The sequence below is a fragment of the Armigeres subalbatus genome, unplaced genomic scaffold (assembly GCF_024139115.2).
Source record: "Armigeres subalbatus isolate Guangzhou_Male unplaced genomic scaffold, GZ_Asu_2 Contig1088, whole genome shotgun sequence".
Lineage (NCBI taxonomy): Eukaryota > Metazoa > Arthropoda > Insecta > Diptera > Culicidae > Armigeres > Armigeres subalbatus.
The window spans coordinates 13245-31961 of record NW_026941833.1 but is presented as its reverse complement, the minus strand read 5'-3'; the positions used below and the strand labels follow the sequence as shown (position 1 = coordinate 31961).

General features: G+C 39.5%; 2 protein-coding genes across 2 annotated transcripts; both read left to right on the top strand.

Annotated features, from left to right (window-relative positions):
- Window positions 1-1741: 1741 nt before the first annotated feature.
- LOC134202204 (uncharacterized) lies at window positions 1742-17974 on the top strand. The gene is made up of 8 exons (XM_062677258.1): window positions 1742-2071; window positions 2133-2262; window positions 13044-13243; window positions 14669-14823; window positions 15268-15367; window positions 16251-16583; window positions 16646-16757; window positions 17297-17974. The coding sequence occupies exons 2-8, from the start codon at window positions 2211-2213 to the stop codon at window positions 17374-17376; spliced, it is 1032 nt and encodes a 343-aa protein (XP_062533242.1). The 5' UTR covers window positions 1742-2071; window positions 2133-2210; the 3' UTR covers window positions 17377-17974.
- Window positions 9283-11975, top strand: LOC134202205 (uncharacterized). The gene is made up of 2 exons (XM_062677259.1): window positions 9283-10244; window positions 10544-11975. Exons 1-2 carry the CDS (start codon window positions 9283-9285, stop codon window positions 11973-11975), a joined length of 2394 nt encoding a protein of 797 aa, XP_062533243.1.
- Window positions 17975-18717: the final 743 nt, after the last annotated feature.

Genomic DNA, 18717 nt, shown 5'->3' with positions numbered 1-18717 from the left:
TTTATTGTCGGTTTTATCAGGCTACTGTCATACTATTGTTTAGCCCATCGCCAAATCGTAGCCAGGATGTCCCGGGCCACGGTATACAGAAAACAAGGTAGGCTCGTTAGAAAAATGACACTTCGAATGTGACGCATGTTTTATCGCCACATGTTGGAGTACAAAAGTAAGCATGCTGCGACCGTAGAGCATCGTCTCGGTCCAGCTTGTGCGCTAGATAGCAGTGACGTCACATGTTTACATTCAAACTGAGTGATTACATACGTGATGAGCCCGCCTTGTTTTTGTATGCCGTGGTCCCGGGCACAAATTTTTTTCATACTACTTTTCAATGATGACAGCGGTCTATGTCTATTGATGATGATGACACCGCGCTTGTCACAGGGTCGGTGTTTTACACGGACATTTGGGAGAACCCATTAAATGGGTCTAGAGTACCCATTTTTGAACCAATATGGAGATGTCAAAAATGGGCTTTTAATAACAACATAAAATGGGTACACGGAAAATCAAACTACTTATTTTTTGGGTTTTTAAAACATAAATTTAGGTATTTCCTTTAAAGTACCTCATTGGGTAAATATGCAAGTGCTGGAATACATCATTTTAACTTACCGGTTGAGTACAGATGATATTACCCAAGCTTTGGGTAAAATCACACTTAGAAAAGTTTTACTTTGAATTGTTTTTAATTTTTTAAATTCACTTGTTTTTCCTAATGGTATATACCGTTTATGGATTTTCGATATAAATTGTTAATGTGGCGAACATCAATATCAACATTTAAAAATAAATTCAGTTTCCCAAGTAGACTCAATGCTTGCGAATAAATTAAAACTTCAAGTCCAAACTACTCACCGTGTACTTTGGGCATCAAAGTTGGCATTGGGTAAAAACAACTTAATATTGGATGAAAAATTTCACCAGTGCGCGCAAGCAAACTGTCATCATTCGTCATTCGTCTTTGTTCCTTTCACGCCGTCGGGAGTGCTTGAGTGATTTTCGCTAAGTTTTTTATTCAAATTTCTGGTGTTTTTACTTTACTCGCTGGACTGCCAACGTGTCCCCGTGCACCTTTTAAACCGTAAAGGTTCCAATGTGTACCGTGTACTTTGTATTAATCGTGATTGAGCGTGATTGATCCAACCAACTTGAGCGAGCCTGTGCTTCGTGAGATTTTCATCCCTTTTCGCGGTACGCTGTTGCATTTCATCGCACCTTGAAAATTACGACCAATCCGGCCAGTTATCCCGATTCCGGCCAGTCGAGGCCAGCGTTCCGTTGCGGCAAATTGGTCAGGTTCCGGCCAATGTGTACCGTGTACTTTGTACCGTGATTGATCCAACCAACAGAGCCGAGCCTGTGCTTCGTGAGATTTTCATCCCTTTTCGCGGCACGCTGTTGCATTTCATCCCACCTTGAAAATTACGACCAATCCGGCCAGTTATCCTGATTCCGGCCAGTCGAGGCCAGCGTTCCGTTGCGGCAAATTGGTCAGGTTCCGGCCAATGTGTACCGTGTACTTTGTACCGTGACTGGTCCGACCAACTTCACCCAGCCTGTGCATCCTGAGATTTTCCTCCCTTTTCGCGGCACGCTGTTGCATTTCATCGCACCTTGAAAATTACGACCAATCCGGCCAGTTATCCCGATTCCGGCCAGTCGAGGCCAGCGTTCCGTTGCGGCAAATTGGTCAGCTTCCTGCCAACGTGTAGCGTGTACTCTTTACCGCGATTGATCCAGCCAACTGGAGCGAGCCTGTGCTCGGTCAACTCCTCATCCCTTTTCGCGGCTCGCTGCCGCAGTTCATTGCATCTAGAAAATTACGACCAATCCAGCCAGGTACCCCGATTCCGGCCAGTCGAGGCCAGTTTTCCGTTGCGGCAAATTGTTCAGCTCAGTACGTTCATTGGACCTAGCATCTTACGGCCAGGGAAGCTTAGAAGATTCCAGCCAGCGTCACCGGACTGTGAATTCCGGTCGTATTTTTATAAAGTTCGGATTTTGGACCACTGTTGCCGATCGCCCGAGTAAATTCCGACCTTTTCCCACTGTACCGCCAGATAAATTGGTAAGTAATTATACAAGATACCAAAAACATCTCTTGAAAATCGAAATGTTATGCATTTTAGTTGCTGTTGGCGTCATATTATTCTGTCCATCGTTGCTTGTCCTTCCCTAGTAAGCGTATCACTTTCACCTCTCCAAGAATGGAACGGCTCCAAAAAAAACTTGATGCCGGAAGCTTTAAAAAATTAACGGGTGAGTATTTTGAAACCATTTTATTCCTATATTTTGCATCGCGGCCTTCAGCCAGGACACTCCCGCCTTGCCTTTAAGCTCCCTATGCAATGCAACGGTGACGGAAACTTGATAGTTAGCCCATATATTTTACTAATTGAATATTTCTACAATTTATAACTTTTAGGATAAAATAAATTCAGTAAAACATTTAGTTCAGATTGCAGATATACAGCAGTATATTCCGACCTATAGTTAAGGTTGCAATAGACGCGGAATGTGCTCTAATTGTTTCCCATTGCAAAATTTCAAAACCGGAAATTGTTTAGAGATTGCTGCAATGCATTTAAATTAACGCAAATTGATGTGAATTGATGAAAGTGATGGGTTCTATCTCCCAAAATGCTATTTTGACGATTCATATGTTTTTTTTTATTACATATTATAATACACGAGAAAAGCATCGTCACCGTTAGGTGGTTTACTGTTTTTTTAGGTTTGGCAGAACATTTGCCAACATTGTTACACATTAAACAGTTCAGAACCATTGAAAAATTGGTGGCAATATAGTTGCCACTGTCTTGCAAGAGGGACAACGTTGGTGGCAATATAGTTGCAACTGCCTTAGAAGCGGGAAAACATTAGTGGCAATATATTCCGAAAATCCAAAAACCAAATATACAAGAAAGAAAGCATTTTCACGCTAATCACGATATAATCTAACACAGGTGGGTCAAAATTATCAATTCCAGTGGAAACAATAGATCTTTGTCGTTTTTCTAACGAATTACATCTGAAAATCCTGCTTCTATTCGAAAATTACGATATGTTCGTAAAGAAATTTTCTCAAATTGACATTTCAAACTTTTATGGCTCAAATTAATCTTAAGTGTTACTAGATAGCAAATATAGCCACTACATGGGAAATAATTAGTAGAGCTCTTGTTAATAAACAGAAAAACATATAATGTGTTGGTGGCAATATTGTTGCCACTGCCTAATAAAGGGTAAAAGGTGCCAACTGATGTTTAACCACAGTTACTTATAGTTTTCTAGAAATCAAGGTGAGGCGTTTTGGCCAGGTGGGGCGCATTATACCGTCTTACCCTTTTTCAGAAATTCATTCATGTTTTGTTTTCAGTAATTATTTTAATAATTCGACAAATATTTGTCAGGTCAGCCTGAAATTCATTTCGATTTTTAATCAGTCTGATACATATCCGGAAATACTTGACAAATATTTGTCAATATGACAAACAGTGGACTGCGAGCTTTACACAGGCAAAATTCAGCTCAGTACATGGTTGCACGTTGCCATCCACGCAGTCTACGAAGTTATTTATCTTCCACCTGATCGATTTACCATGATTGCTGCGCACTTCGCCTTCTTGTTCCCGTCAGATCGTAGTCGAGAACCATTTTCATCGGGTTAATGACCGAAATTTTGGCTACGTGCCCGATCCATCGTAGACGTATGATTTATGCGGTGTGAACGATGGAATATTCTCCCAACAGCTGATGCAACTCGTGGTTCATTCACTTATCGTCCGCCATCTGCACACCACCCCAGGCAGCTTTTTCCTTTCGAAAACATCACGTTGGTCCTCCACGAGCATCGTCTAGGTCTCGTGTCCGTAGAGGACAGTTTTGTATAGGAAGTCACCAGTTAGCCCAAGTACCACATCGATCTCATCAACACCGATACAAACTTGTGAGTGGTGATGGATGGCTTACGCTGCCTTCTCTTGAGCCTCTTCCTATCATGTACATTGCCCTGGACGTGTTCATGACCAGTACTGCAAAGGGTCGTGATCGTCATAAGATAGAGAGCAAAACGCCTTTTTCTATCACCGGCGACCAAATGAAAGTACCGTTGGCTCTTTGAGCAATTTCGCATGAAAGGCACTAATAAAAGGTTGTTGTGCTTTGATTTAAAATTGAAATTACTAATTTATTTTGATAGATATATGCATAGAAAATGACTAGTCGATTAATTAAACATAATCCTTTGATCCACCGAGTTGAGAGTTGTAATAAACACAATTATAAAGCAGGTATTCCAAACTTTCATGCGCTCTCACGGAATAATAATTGATTAGATTTTTTGTAGCATGCCTTTCATCCTTTGCGTTTCTATAGAGCAGACGGGCGGGTTAATAATAGACGGGCAGATATGTAAATATTGGTGACAGCTCTCGATGAAATTGAGAAATTGCAGTACTGTCCATGACTAGTTCAATCCACTTAGCTTCCCTCTTCAGTCTGATGTAGGCATCCTCTTCTTACGTGCTATAATATCAAAGTCGTCAGCAAAACCAAATAGGTTCTACCCAAAATCGTACCACTCGTGTCAATCCTTGCCATTCGTATTAACTTTTCCATCCTAAGCGATGTTGAATTAGCAAATACAAAAGACTACATAATGCAACTGAAACTGGAATTACGCACATGCCTGGATCCACACATGCACTTGCCTGAGAACACCTCGTACGTAGTGGAGCCCTTGAATCCACTTGGTACTGCCCAATGAACTCTCTTACAACTGATGCTAGTCGACGGCAAACAATTTGGGTAGGCGACGTTCAGCAATGTGATTGCACGGTAGTCACTACAATTCAACTTGTCGCCCTTTTGTAGATGGGACACACGACACCTTCCATCCCCTCCTGCGGCAGAACCTCATCCTCAGTACGATAAAGTTCAACGTTACGTTCTATCCAGTGCCTCACCACTGTGTTTAACTCATATTATTCCAGCGTCCTAGGACAGATGCGTTAAAGTCCCAGTGTCCTGTATATAGGACAGTATTTGTACTGCATATGTCTTGGGTTTAACACCATATTTCGAGATACGGTTTTCAGTAAGTGGTTCCCTAGATCCATACGGTGACCCGATGGGAATTTTACTTCGGAAAGTTTGCACCAGGTGGCGCAAATCTAATTACAAAAAAAAATGAATTGCTGTCTGTCTGCCCTTGGTAGACTCGAGACTACGGAACCGATCGGAAAGATAATTTGCAAGCAGGGGTTTTTAGGCCAGAAAAGGTTCTTATAATAGTCAACCCTCCCCCCCCCTCAGAAAGGAGGGGCTCCCGTACAAATGAAACAAGAATTTCTACATAATTCGAGAACTAATCATGCAAACGGACAAATTTGGCATGTGGAGGTTTTCGAAGACCAAAAACGTTTACGTTGTGGCTCGAGACCGCTCCCCCCTTTGGAAGGATGGGCTCTCATACAAAAGAAACATGATTTTTAACATAACTCGAAAACTAATCAAGCTAAAGGAACCAATTTTGGCACGTGGAGGTTTTCAAAGACAATAAAAGTTTCTACGGTAGTTTGAGACCCCTCCCCTCATTGAAATGGTGGTCAGTTATACTTTCTTCTTTATTGGCATTACATCCCCACACTGCACGTAAAAAAAATTAATGTTGTTGATTATTAATATTTCTAATACTTTTTGCCAAAGCAGGCGCTGAATGACATGTATAAGAAAAAACTTATACATCGCATTAGTCACATACATTCGGAAACTTATACTTTTCATTAACTTATGAATGTTATAAGCTTTTTGATATGGGATCATTCATTAGGTGGCATAATGAAGAGTATAAGTATTTTCGAATGGTTTTTTGCCATAACATATAAGGTTATTTTTTTACGTGTGGGACAGAGCCGCCTCGCAGCTTAGTGTTCATTAAGCACTTCCACAGTTATTAACTGCGAGGTTTCTAAGCCAAGTTACCATTTTGCATTCATATATCATGAGGCTAACACGATGATATTTTTATGGCCAGGGAAGTCGAGACAATTTCCAATCCGAAAATTGTCTAGACTGGCACCGGGAATCGAACCCAGCCACCCTCAGCATGGTCTTGCTTTGTAGCCGCGCGTCTTACCGCACGGCTAAGGAGGGCCCCAGGTCAGTTATACAGAAGAAACGAAAATTTCTGCATAACTCGATAATAAGGCAAATGCAATCAATTCCGGCATGTGAAAGTTTTTGAATACAAGAAATGTTTCTGTGATGGTTCGAAACCCCTCCCCTCTCTGGAACTCTGGAAGGAGAGGCTCCAATACTTAGGAAACAAAAATTTTAGCATAACTCGAGAGATAATCACGCAGATGATGTGACATGGAGGTTTTCGAAGACAAGAAACGTTCCTGTAACAGTTCGACACTCCTCCTGCCCTCTGGAAGCAAAGGCTTCCATACAAAAGAACAAGAATTTTCTACGGAAGTTCCTCCACGCATTCCTCCGAAAGTTCCTCCAGGAATTCCACCGAAAATTTCTCCAGAACTTCCTAGGGGGGTTTCTCCAGGAATTCCTCCGAAAGTTCTTCCAAGAATTCCTCAGGCATTCATCCTAAAACTCCTCCAGGAATTCCTCCGGAAGCTCCTCCAGGAATTCCTTTGGAAGTTTCTACAGGAATTCTTTCTCCAATTCCTCCAAGAATTACTTCGGAATTTCCTCCAGGAATTTCTCCGGAAGTTTCTCCAGGCATTCCTCCTAAAATTCCTCCAGGAATTCCTCCGGAAGCTCCTCCAGGAATTCCTTTGGAAGTTTCTCCAGGAATTCTTTCTCCAATTCCTCCAAGAATTACTTCGGAATTTCCTCCAGGAATTTCTCCGGAAGTTTCTCCAGGAATTCCTCCGGAAGTTCTTTCAAGAATTTCACCGGAACGTCTTCGAGAAATTCCTTTGGAAGTTTCTCCAGCAATTCCTTTGGAAATTCCTCCAGAAATTTCTCCGGAATTTTTTCCAGGAATTCCTCCAGAAGTTCCTCATGGAATTCCTCCGGAAGTTCCTCCAGGAATTATTCCTGAAGTTCCTCCAGGAATTCCTCCGAAAGTTCCTCCAGGAATTCCTCCGAAAGTTCTTCCAAGAATTCCTCAGGCATTCCTACTAAAATTCCTCCAGGAATTCCTCCGGAAGCTCCTCCAAGAATTCCTTTGGAAGTTTCTCCAGGAATTCTTTCTCCAATTCCTCCAAGAATTACTTCAGAATTTCCTCCAGGAATTTCTCCGGAAGTTTCTCTAGGAATTCCTCCGGAAGTTCTTTCAAAAATTTCTCCGGAACGTCTTCGAGAAATTCCTTCGGAAGTTTCTCCAGGAATTCCTTTGGAAATTCCTCCAGAAATTTCTCCGGATTTTTTTCCAGGAATTCCTCCAGAAGTTCCACATGGAATTCCTCCGGAAGTTCCTCCAGGAATTCCTCCTGAAGTTCCTCCAGGAATTCCTCCGAAAGTTCTTCCAAGAATTCCTCAGGCATTCCTCCTAAAATTCCTCCAGGAATTCCTCCGGAAGCTCCTCCAGGAATTCCTTTGGAAGTTTCTCCAGGAATTCTTTCTCCAATTCCTCCAAGAATTACTTCGGAATTTCCTCCAGGAATTTCTCCGGAAGTTTCTCCAGGAATTCCTCCGGAAGTTCTTTCAAGAATTTCTCCGGAACGTCTTCGAGAAATTCCTTCGGAAGTTTCTCCAGGAATTCCTTTGGAAATTCCTCCAGAAATTTCTCCGGAATTTTTTCCAGGAATTCCTCCAGAAGTTCCACATGGAATTCCTCCTGAAGTTCCTCCAGGAATTCCTCCGAAAGTTCTTCCAAGAATTCCTCAGGAATTCCTCCAAAACTTCCACAAGGAATTCCTCCGGAAGCTCCTCCAGGAATTCCTTTGGAAATTCCTCCAGGAAATCCTCCGGAAGTTCCTCCGAGAATTCCTCTGGAAGATCCTCCAAGAATTCCTCCACAAGTTCCTTCAGGAATTCCTCCGGAAGTTCTTCCAGGAAGTTCCTTCAGGAATTCCTCCGGAAATTCCTCATGGAATTCCCCCGGAAGTTCCTCCAGAAATTCCTCCTGAAGTTCCTCCAGGAATTCCTCCGGTAGTTCCTCCAAGAATTCGTCCGGAAGTTCCTCCACGAACTCCTTCGGAAGTTCCTCCAGGAATTTGTCCGGAATTTCCTCCAGTAATTCCTCCGAAATTTCCTCCAGGAAATTCTACGGAATTTTCTCCAGTAGTTCTTCCGTAAGTTCCTCCAGGAATTCCTCCGGAAGTTCCTCAAGGAATTCCTCTGGAAGCTCCTCCAGGAATTCCTCCGGAAGCTCCTCCAGGAATTCCTCCGGAAGCTCCTCCAGGAATTCCTCCGAAAGCTCCTCCAGGAATTCTTCTGGAAGTTAGTCCAGAAATTTCAAGAAAAAGTTGCTTCAGGAATTCCGTTACAAGTTTCTCTAAGACTTTTTCCGGAAGTTCCTCCAAAAATTCCGTCAGAATTTCTTCTTGGAGTTACTTCTTAAAATTCCTGCAGGAATTCCTTGGTAACTTCCCGCAGAGATTCCTTCAGAAGTTCCCGCAGGAATTCTTCGTTAAGTTCCCGCAGGAGTTTTTCAGGAAGTGTTCGCAGAAATTCCTGAACACGTTCCTTTAGGAATTTCTCCGAAAGTTACCGTTTGAGTTCCCCCGGAAATTACCGCAGGAGTTCCTATGGAAGTTCCTGTACGAATTTCTTCTGAAGTTCCAGCATCAAATACTCTGTAGTAATTCTTCCGAATGTTCTCACCGAAATCCCTCCGGGAGTTCCAGCCAGTTCCCGCTCGAATTCTAACTAAATTGCTAAATTGCTCAATTTAGAAAATTGCAATTCCGTAGGTCCTCCTTATTGTGAATTGACCAAGTGGCCGGAGAGGCCTAAAAAATTTCATTTTCAGTATTGGTTTGTAAAATCATGAAGTTTGAGGTGTCAAACTTGATTGAACTTGAGTGGCCTGGCCAAGAGACCTGAAAATATCACTTCCAGAAATGCTTTGTAAAATCATGAAGTTCGAGGTCAAAGGTCCTATTTTGACTCAATTTAGGATCAATCTAGGTGAATTAATATGTTTTTTTTTTGTTTTTATCCGTTGAAGGATTTCAGTGCCACATACAGGAGTGTAACGCAGTTATCGAGGGATACATTAATGAGCTGAAGCATCACTTTGTTACAGTGCATGGCATATCTACAAGTATCCTGGCAACAATTCCTTTCAAATGTTCTGTGTGTGGATCCATGTATTCATACTTTAAGAGCTTTAAGGCACACGTTCTTGAGCATCATCCAGTGTCAGAGTTTGAGCTTGTTCAGCATATTGAAGTAGCTACAGATGAATTGCCCGACTCTATAGATATTGGGATTGAAACTGACATAGTCACACTTATTCAAAATCCGCATTTCTTCAAAGAATCAGTCAGTTTGGAAACTATATCTGATGCTGTTAATAGTTTGATATCCGAGCTAAGATGTGACGTTTCCTTACCGGAAGTTAAGCTACAATCATTTATCAACGGATACATTACAATATCTAATAGCATTCAGCAATATACGATGGCTAAAGTTAAGACATTCTTAATCTCGAAAAATCTATTAGATGATGCTGATGCAATTGTGCTTATCAACGAAATGCAGATTCCTGATCTGGCCACTGATGTTAAAACTCCAACGGGAAATATAGCATTTCTAGCAGGGAAAGCTGGTTGCTGTGTGCCTGAGCCAGTAGAAATTGTACTCGGGAAGCATAGGAAAATCAAGCGTGTACTTACTTGCCGTAATCGAAGGATGAAATTTCAGAAAAGACTTCGCAAACATGAATATGTATCAAAGGTAAAAGTAATGAAAGACGTATGTCATTACATCCCGATATCAGAAACATTGCGGTTCATTATGTCAAACTCAAAAGCAAGAGCGATGGTCAAAGATGAGTCTAAATTTATTGAGGATGGATCTATCGAAACATATCAACAAGGAACAAACTTCGAAAATCATCCGTTTCTTCAGCTATACCCGACTTGTTTACGCTTATCTCTACACATCGATGAAGGAGAATATTGTAATGCTTTAGGTTCTCGTAGAGGCAAAAATAAGTTGACGAACGTTTGTTTTAAAGTTCAAAACTTTGACCCAAAAATCAATTCATCTCTTGATCGCGTATATTTGGCGTTGACGGTGAAGTCAAGCGTACTCAAAAGATATGGGTAAGGTTTTAACATATATTATTAATTATTCAGTCTCCGTGTGTGTGTGTGTGTGTGTGTGTGTGTGTGTGTGTGTGTGTGTGTGTGTGTGTGTGTGTGTGTGTGTGTGTGTGTGTGTGTGTGTGTGTGTGTGTGTGTGTGTGTGTGTGTGTGTGTGATCACTAAACCGTGTCCCGGCACTTGCATGGAATGTCTATTATTATGCATGTTCACAATACTTGCGACTACGGAATATTTCAGTACAATTTTTTATGCGTTAATACCCAACAAAGCTAATAAATATATTTTTTTACTGTCAGGTATCAAAAAGTGTTGCAGCCTTTGATAGACGATTTAATTCAATTAGAATCCAACGAAGGTATTCCAGTCAAAACGGAGGCTAATATGTGGACCTTGCGAGCGGTACTCGTGCATGTATTAGGCGATACTTTAGCAATGCATGACATCTGTGGATTGTTAAGTCCATCAGCAAACATGTTTTGCAGAGCATGTGAAATTACAAGAAAAGACCTTTTATCAGGAGAACTTGGTGATAAATTCACCGCGAGAACGGTAGAAAATGTACAGAACATCTTAGTATCTTCTGAGATTGGCAAAACACCATGTATGCTTTATGGTATAAAAACTAATTGTGCTTTGCATTCGCTAGAGTATTATAGGTGGCCTGCAAGTATTACATTTGATCCAATGCACGATCTTTTAGAGGGAATCGTTCCGATGGTTTTGAAGAAAATTTTACAAAACGCTGTTTTTAATTATAAGTTACTAACGGAGGAATGTTTGAACCGAATGATTGAAAATTTTGATTACGGGGACACAGAAGCAAGAGACAAACCCTCAGCTAATTTCTCTAAATTAAACTTGCGAAGTAAAAACAATTCTCTCTGCCAATCAGCCGCCCAATGTTGGCTACTATTACGCGCATTTCCATTTATTTTTCATAAAATTTTGGATTCTAACCAATTATATAAAGAAATCGTTGGTACATTATTAAAAATTACGTTCATCAGTTTCTCCAACAAACTTAATGATCAAATGATCCAGGATTTGTCAGAATCTGTTATATCTTTCCAAAACTTGTTCAAAGAATGTTTTCCCTTGGCTAACGCGATTAATAAAGTGCACCATATTGCACATTATGCACAAATATGTCGTGAAAATGGCCCAATTGCAAACTTCAGTTGCATGATGTACGAAGCAAAATTCAAGGAGTCGAAGAGCCAAAGCAAAACATGTGGGAACTTTAAAAATCTATCATTCAGCCTTACAAAACGTTTGAATTTAAAACAGATAAATTCCATATTAAAACATAATTACGTTGTAGATAAACCAGTAATCGTAATGTCGTCAATTACAAACAAAAACACAATCGATACAGCCGCATTATTATTTGATCTTCCTGACGAACTGACGATAATTAACCATCTTAAAATAAACGGTGTAAATTTCCATCCTGGCGAAGCTGTGAAATATGAACAATGTTCTCTTAAACGATATGGAATACTCCTGGCAATTATTGATCAAGACTCAGATATTTTTTTCCTTATTCAAGAACTCGATATAATTGCATTTGATTCTTATTTGTTTGCGTTCAAGGTGGCTTTAACACAACGGATTGTTAGGATAATGTATGAGAGTCTTATGTCAAGGAAAAGTTATAATTTATGGCAGTTAGAACATGAGCTCTGTGACAGGTATTTTTATATTAGTCTAAAATACAACGATGATTAAACAGCATTCATAACAAACATATAAGTTAAGAATTGTATTTGGATTGTGTTAATGTGAAAAAGTTTCGTTAGAAATAAAATCAATACCATCTTTTTGCAATATCCAACAGCCCAACATATTTTCAAAGAAAAACCCAAATTAAACCACCTAGCAGTGATACAGCCTTTCTCGTATTTAGCTAAGACACCAACCTTTTTGGTTTAGTTCACCGTTTTCTTTATAACTTTTGAAAGCAATAACCGATCGTTATCAAATTCAATAGCGATCTACAAGGCTTTACCACCTTTCGAATGCAACATGTTGCGAGAAAATCGGTTAAGGATTACTATATGAAAAGTGGGTTAGATTTTTTTTCATCTTTTGTGCACACACACACACACACACGGACGGACAGACATTTGCTCAGCTCGTCGAACTGAGTCGATTGGTATATAACACTATGGGTCTACGAGCCTTCTATAAAAATTTCGTTCTCGGAGTGAAATGATAGCCTTTCGGTACAACTTTGTTGTACGAGAAAGGCAAAAAAGGAGGAGGGCCGCACCCCTGTAAAATCGTTGTAGGGGAACTGTCCCGATCTCCATCTCACTGAACATATATTCATCTCATCGCGTAACAAAGAAATACGGCACCAATTTCGTCGCTTCTTTTTGTTAACATGCGTGCTCACTGCTGAAAAAATCACAAAAATAATAAACAAACCGAATACCTTACCTTTGCTTTGTTTTCGATGGGATGGAAATCGGAGCCATAAGATGAAATCCAGGAGCAGTTCCCCTATGTACTCATAATGGTTTATAGCATACTTGTAGAATAAACCGCTGTCCTTAAGAGCGTTGTAAAACAGCATATTCTTAATAATCTAAAACTTTTACGAAATTCCCTCCAACATATTGGCAATTGAACCAGCTATCAACAACTTGATAATATCATGATTTTTTCGATATCTGAGCACTTGTCTCATGCAAACATAAAAGAAAAGTAATATTCTGTATATTATTTGATATATGATTACAATGTCTATTCCTGTTTCTGATATAAACATTTTAAAACTTTTTTTTTTCTCAGATAATCTGGTGAACAATGTTTCACTTTGGGATATGGACGATGATGACTTGAAGGAAATCGGTATCATCGAAAAAGGTCCTCGCAAAATAATCCTTCGATTCATAGAGCGTCATGCTGGTAGTAGTGATAATTTGGACAACACAGCTGAAAATGAACCAGAAGTATCTATTCGTGAATTTGAGGAACAACACCAACAAAAGGTAAATACAGTTAGGTGTGCAATTATATTTGTTTGCCAAAAGTAACACTAAAAACTCAGTATCGAAAGGCATTTGTTTCTTTTTCTGCTACCACATCAACAAAAACCATCACTATTGAGTAGAAATAGGATAAGGGAGTTATTGTGGATCATCAGTTCCAGAACTCATATTTTGGACCCCTGAGTGCAAATTCTATTTGGTGGTCCAAAATATGAGCCCTGGTACGGGTGGTCCAAAATATATCCTTTACCCTACTACAGAGGTTCCCAAACTTGTTGGATATACGACCCACCTAACAGAATCCCATACTGCTTGCGACCCACCAGGTACCAATGCTGTGATATCTAGAAATTGGATAAAAATTAGTTCGCGTTACAATCAAAATATTAAATTGCTTCATGCCCCATATTTGTACTTGCCAAAATCTAATGAATTTTCGATTCTATTTGAATTGGATGTGGATTGAATTTGAGATTTTGATATGATTTGCTTTGAATTGAATTTGGGTTGTATTTAGGTTTGATTTGAATTGAATTTGCAATAGATTTGAAACGGATTTGAATTTGATTGGATTCCAATTGGATTTAGATTTAATTTGGGTTTGATTCGGAATGGATTTAGATTGAATTCGGATTTGATTCGAATTGCTTTACAATTGGATTTGTATTATTTTTGAGTTGGATTATGATTGGATTTGGATCAGATTTGGATTGGATTTGGAATTAATTAAGATTAGTTTTGGATTGTAAATATTGGACTTCATTCTATTTGCCAACATCTCGGATAACAAAAGAAAGCCATTGCTTACGTAAAATTTGTTCTTCTCTCCTTTCATCCAAATCTAAAAGCTGATATAGATGTGTGGGACAAAAGTATGAATCAAGCTTTGTATTTCGCGACCCACCGTTGATCTGCCGACGACCCTCCTGGGGGTCGCGACCCACAGTTTGGGAATCTATGCCCTACTAGAATAATAAAATTTGATAGGCGGGGACGCTGTATTGTTTCCAATCGAACCGTCAATATCGGTTCCAATTCGACATGTTAGGGATCATTCACAAATTACATAACGCAAAAAAAACACATATTTGAAACCCCACCTACCCTTATGTGACTTGTTTGTAACATGTCCTTCCTACCCACCCACCCCGATCTGTGACGCATGTCTCACTAAAATTTCACAAAAAATGATTAATTGGTAGTTTTAGTGTTCTGAAAAATCCATCGCTTAATTCCTCTACCACCATCTTGTAAGCAAGTTACGTGAAACAATGTTTCGTATTACATTGTCATTGCTCGACAGTTTTTCACGTGAACCTTGAAGCTAGGTAAAATCGAACTTGTTCCATGATCGTTTTAAAGCTTAATAGGCTAAGATAGTCCTCTAGATGAACTTACCATGTATTTTATTCTTTTTTGTTGCAGTCTGTGCGATCTGTCCTGGAGAGTAATACCAAATTCCATATGACTTTAACCCGGCAGTTAGATTACGGTGTAATTCCCGATGTAAAGAAATTACGCCTGATGAACCGAATTCTAACTGAGCATTATTTTTCCGAACAAATGCTGAAACAGAACAGGTAATTTATATTATCAATTCAGTAGAAAACCGAAATGGGCAACTAGCGAAGTTGGATTTTTCTCACAATCCGTACGCTAAGCCTAAAGAGCCCCGCACATAGGATACGTTTGCGTTGCGTTTGACAGTTTTCCCATGGGAAATGTGTCAAACGCAACGCAAACGTATCCTATGTGCGGGGCTCTTAACTTCGGAAATGGTGCGCTGTTTTCATTTGGTGATGCGCTATACAGCGCACCACTTCCGAAATTAGGTTTAAGGTATGGTCTGTGAGAAAAATCCAATTCCGCTGGCGGCTAATTCGGTTTTCTACTGAATCGCTAATATTTTTTCATTAGACTAACGAATTGAAATTTATGAAACATTATTATTTTTTTATTCATGTCACTAAATGCAAAATTTTCTTTTATGCCATAAGTTTAAATCTTTTACGTATGCTTTTTAGATATCCTACCTGGCAAGAGAAGCAGCAATTGGCCTGTCGTATTATTGAACAATTTCCTCATCTAGCTGCCACACGGATCACTGAAGATGCGCCACATGAGGTAAAATTTTAATCTAATAAAGTATACTAAAGGCCTGGCCATAATGGTGAGGGCAGCGTCGCGTTTTGATATTTGACCCATGTATTTTCTGTCAAAACGCGCCGCTGCGCTCATCATTGTGGATTGGCCTTAAAAGGTTATTCATACTACGAGCTTCATTACGCGATGTATAGTATTTCTACATGGAATGCCACATTGGGCGTGTAAACTTTGACATCGAGTAATTCAATAACATGTGATATACTGCCGGCACTCGCATATCAGTCCCATTTTGATATGCTTTCGTCATTTTAGAGTTAAGTCCATGAATAGCATTCAATTTTATCGTACTTCTCATAAACTTGATAAAAATTAGATTTTGTTCCATATCGAATGTTCTCGCATCCAGTCCCATTAAGAATGTACATGGGCTGATTACCTCAAATTTAAACATTTTTTAATTGAATCAAATCGTTTCACGAGAATTCGTCGAATAAGCAATCACTCAACAAAATTTCAACTAGATCAGAAAATATTTGAAATTAGGGGAAATGACGGCTTTGACAAGTTTTGTTCTATTATTGTCAGGGGGTTTTTGTTGACCAAATTTTATGAAATTCGGCCACAATATTCTTTGATATGCAAAGAATGTTTAGGCCAAATTTGAGTATAATTGGTTACAGAAAACCCCCCTGACAATAATAGAACAAAATCTGCCAAAGCCGTCATTCCCTCTATAATATTTTTCAAAGTTTTGCATGGAAAATGCGGTTTTGAACTTCATTGGCTATTATCTCAGTATGCGGAAAACCAAGATGGGACTGATATGAAACTACTGGCAGTAATAGCTCGTAGAGAATCCTCTACGAAACTAATAAAGATTAAATATTATTTTAATTTTCAGTCTTATTTCTTTTGGCGTCATGGTGGGCTTGAGCATGGAGCTCATACTGGATTGATTGAAACTCGTGTTAGTAATATGAGAAAAGACGTATTACCGGAAAACAGACAATTCCGAAGATCGAAAAAGGAAAAGCTTTTTGTCGACGATGAAGTGAATCAAGTGGCGGCCCATCTTTCTGCACTCTTGCCAACATCAACGAATGCGCGGCAAATATCAGAAGGCATGACATTAACCTTCGTTTTACACAAATCATTACTGCATGGAGAAGCAGGCAATAAATGCGATGCGATCGTTGAAAAATTTCCACATCTATTAGCTTATGATGGAGAAATGGTAAATACTTACAATGAATAATTAGAAAACTTCTATTTATTTGTTCACTTTATCGTTCACAGATAATACAAGCGTTCCAGAGAATTCATCAGAACTCCGGCACTCATCATCTAAAGGTACTGCTTCGAACGGGATTATTGTTGGACGAGAGCATTTGGAACGACGTGGAAGACGGTACGTATTTTATAGAAATAAAAAAATAAAATCGAAATAATACATGCTTTGATTGGTATAAATCTCGATACCGAGCCACTTTGCAATTTGAGCGTACATGATTTTGTAAACTAAACATTATTTTATTGATTTCGTAGAAAGTAAACGATTTTCTTAAAAAATAATTTCCCCTATCTGGCAGAGGAAGGCTCATTATGTCGATTTTGTTGATTTTTGGAACGGGGAATGCGATCCCATTGTTTGCTATTGAAAATTGGCCCGATCGGACATTGCATTACGGAATGATTGAAAAATCATTGTAATTTTCCCAAGGGTCTCCTCTTGGAAAAAAAATTCAAAATCATTTTTCAAAAATGGTAGCAATGCATTCTAATCAATGCCAAACCATGCAAAATGATCGAAAATATGCGATCTATCCCCTAAAGAGCTTTTTGATCTTTCTAATGTGATTTTTTTCAATATATTTTATAATGCACGAAAAGGCATCATCACTGTTAGGTGGATTAATCTGGTTTTTTAATTTGGTTTCTATATTCCAGAATACATCCGAGGAGCATTGCGCCTTATGAAAAGCTGTCCAATCGAGGCATCAAAAGGCAATGTAATATGCAGAACCTAAGTACGGATGAAATGTTCGCTTTGCCCTTAGTGAGATGGGCCAGTTTCCTTCGCAACGAAGAAGTCGGATACAACGAGCTTTTGGCGGTTAAGCAAGCAGCAATGACATCTCCCATCGAACCGCACATCATCTGTGTAGGAGACCGTTACAAACGCGGTAATTTCTACATCATTTTTAATAAGCATGTGGCGCCATGCGGTACGTCGAGCCTGCGGGCTAGTGAAACTCTCTTCAAATCGTTCCACGTGTTCGCCTTGGAAGTTCCAGTATTGCTGAGAAAGCTAAATGACTTGGTGGCCATAAATGTATTCAACATTATGCAAAGCAGTACGAAGGCATCAGTTAATCTGTTGTCGGCGAAATACCGAGAATTCTCCATAAACCTTGCGGAGGAATAAGATAAAGTTTTGAGGCTCCCACAGACCTAAGCGATTTCATCGTCGCGACGGCGACAACTAGTCGCCGCGATTCTACCGTTGGGTCGCTGCAGGCTATTTTCCATTTGCGCTTCCATATCGACGGCGACAGGATCGCTGTCTCCATGCATTAGAATCGCGGCGTGATTGTCGCATCGTATGTGTTTGGGGGAACCTTTATTTTTATAGCTATACACCCAGGTTTTTTACACGGTTTGGTTTTAGTCGTTTAAGACCTTCACCGTCAATGAAAGAATGAGTTAACCCCACGAAAAATTCGGAAAAATCAAAGAAAATTCAGGGGTTATTTAAAAGTCTGTGAAAGGTTAACTGAGAAATTAATGAATTCCAACCGTGTAAAAAAACCTGGGTGTACATCTTTATGTACCTTAATATACCTTGAAATTGTACCAGGAATTTGTTTTAATAATACAATAAAAAGTAAATGCAATTAGGTAGGGGGCCGTACACATATTGCGTAAGCACTTATAGGGGAGGGAGGGTATGTCATTTTTTTACGCACCATATAAATAAAAAAGCATTTGCATGAAAACAATTCTTACAGGGGAGGGATTGAAAATTCCAGAAAAATCCCTTACATAATAAGTGTACGGCTCCTAGTGTTTTTATTTAATTTTAACCATCCCTTTTACAGTTTCACCTTCTCTCTCTCCAGCTCTACGTTCGTACTCACTGTACTTTTGTACATTCCCCTTTCCATCATCCTCGACATTTTGACAACCCTTGAATATGTGGTATCGTGCATATTCATTCTGTTTGGCTAGGTTAATTTTACTCACTGCTGGGTTTATCTTGGTCGCATGAAACTACCTTTTGGACCTTTCAAAGCATTTACCCAAAAATAAGTTAATTAGCTTTTACCCAAATTTGCCTTCTTCCACGGAAGATCGAAGTTGAGTCAAAT

Excerpts from the sequence above, each read along its gene's own strand:
- LOC134202204 (XM_062677258.1), top strand. The coding sequence starts at position 2,211 with ATGGAACGGCTCCAAAAAAAACTTGATGCCGGAAGCTTTAAAAAATTA. Across the intron at positions 13,244-14,668 it reads AGGAACAACACCAACAAAAG|TCTGTGCGATCTGTCCTGGA; the intron begins GTAAATACAGTT and ends TTTTTGTTGCAG. Across the intron at positions 16,758-17,296 it reads TTGGAACGACGTGGAAGACG|AATACATCCGAGGAGCATTG; the intron begins GTACGTATTTTA and ends TCTATATTCCAG.
- LOC134202205 (XM_062677259.1), top strand. The coding sequence starts at position 9,283 with ATGTATTCATACTTTAAGAGCTTTAAGGCACACGTTCTTGAGCATCAT. Across the intron at positions 10,245-10,543 it reads AGCGTACTCAAAAGATATGG|GTATCAAAAAGTGTTGCAGC; the intron begins GTAAGGTTTTAA and ends TTTTACTGTCAG.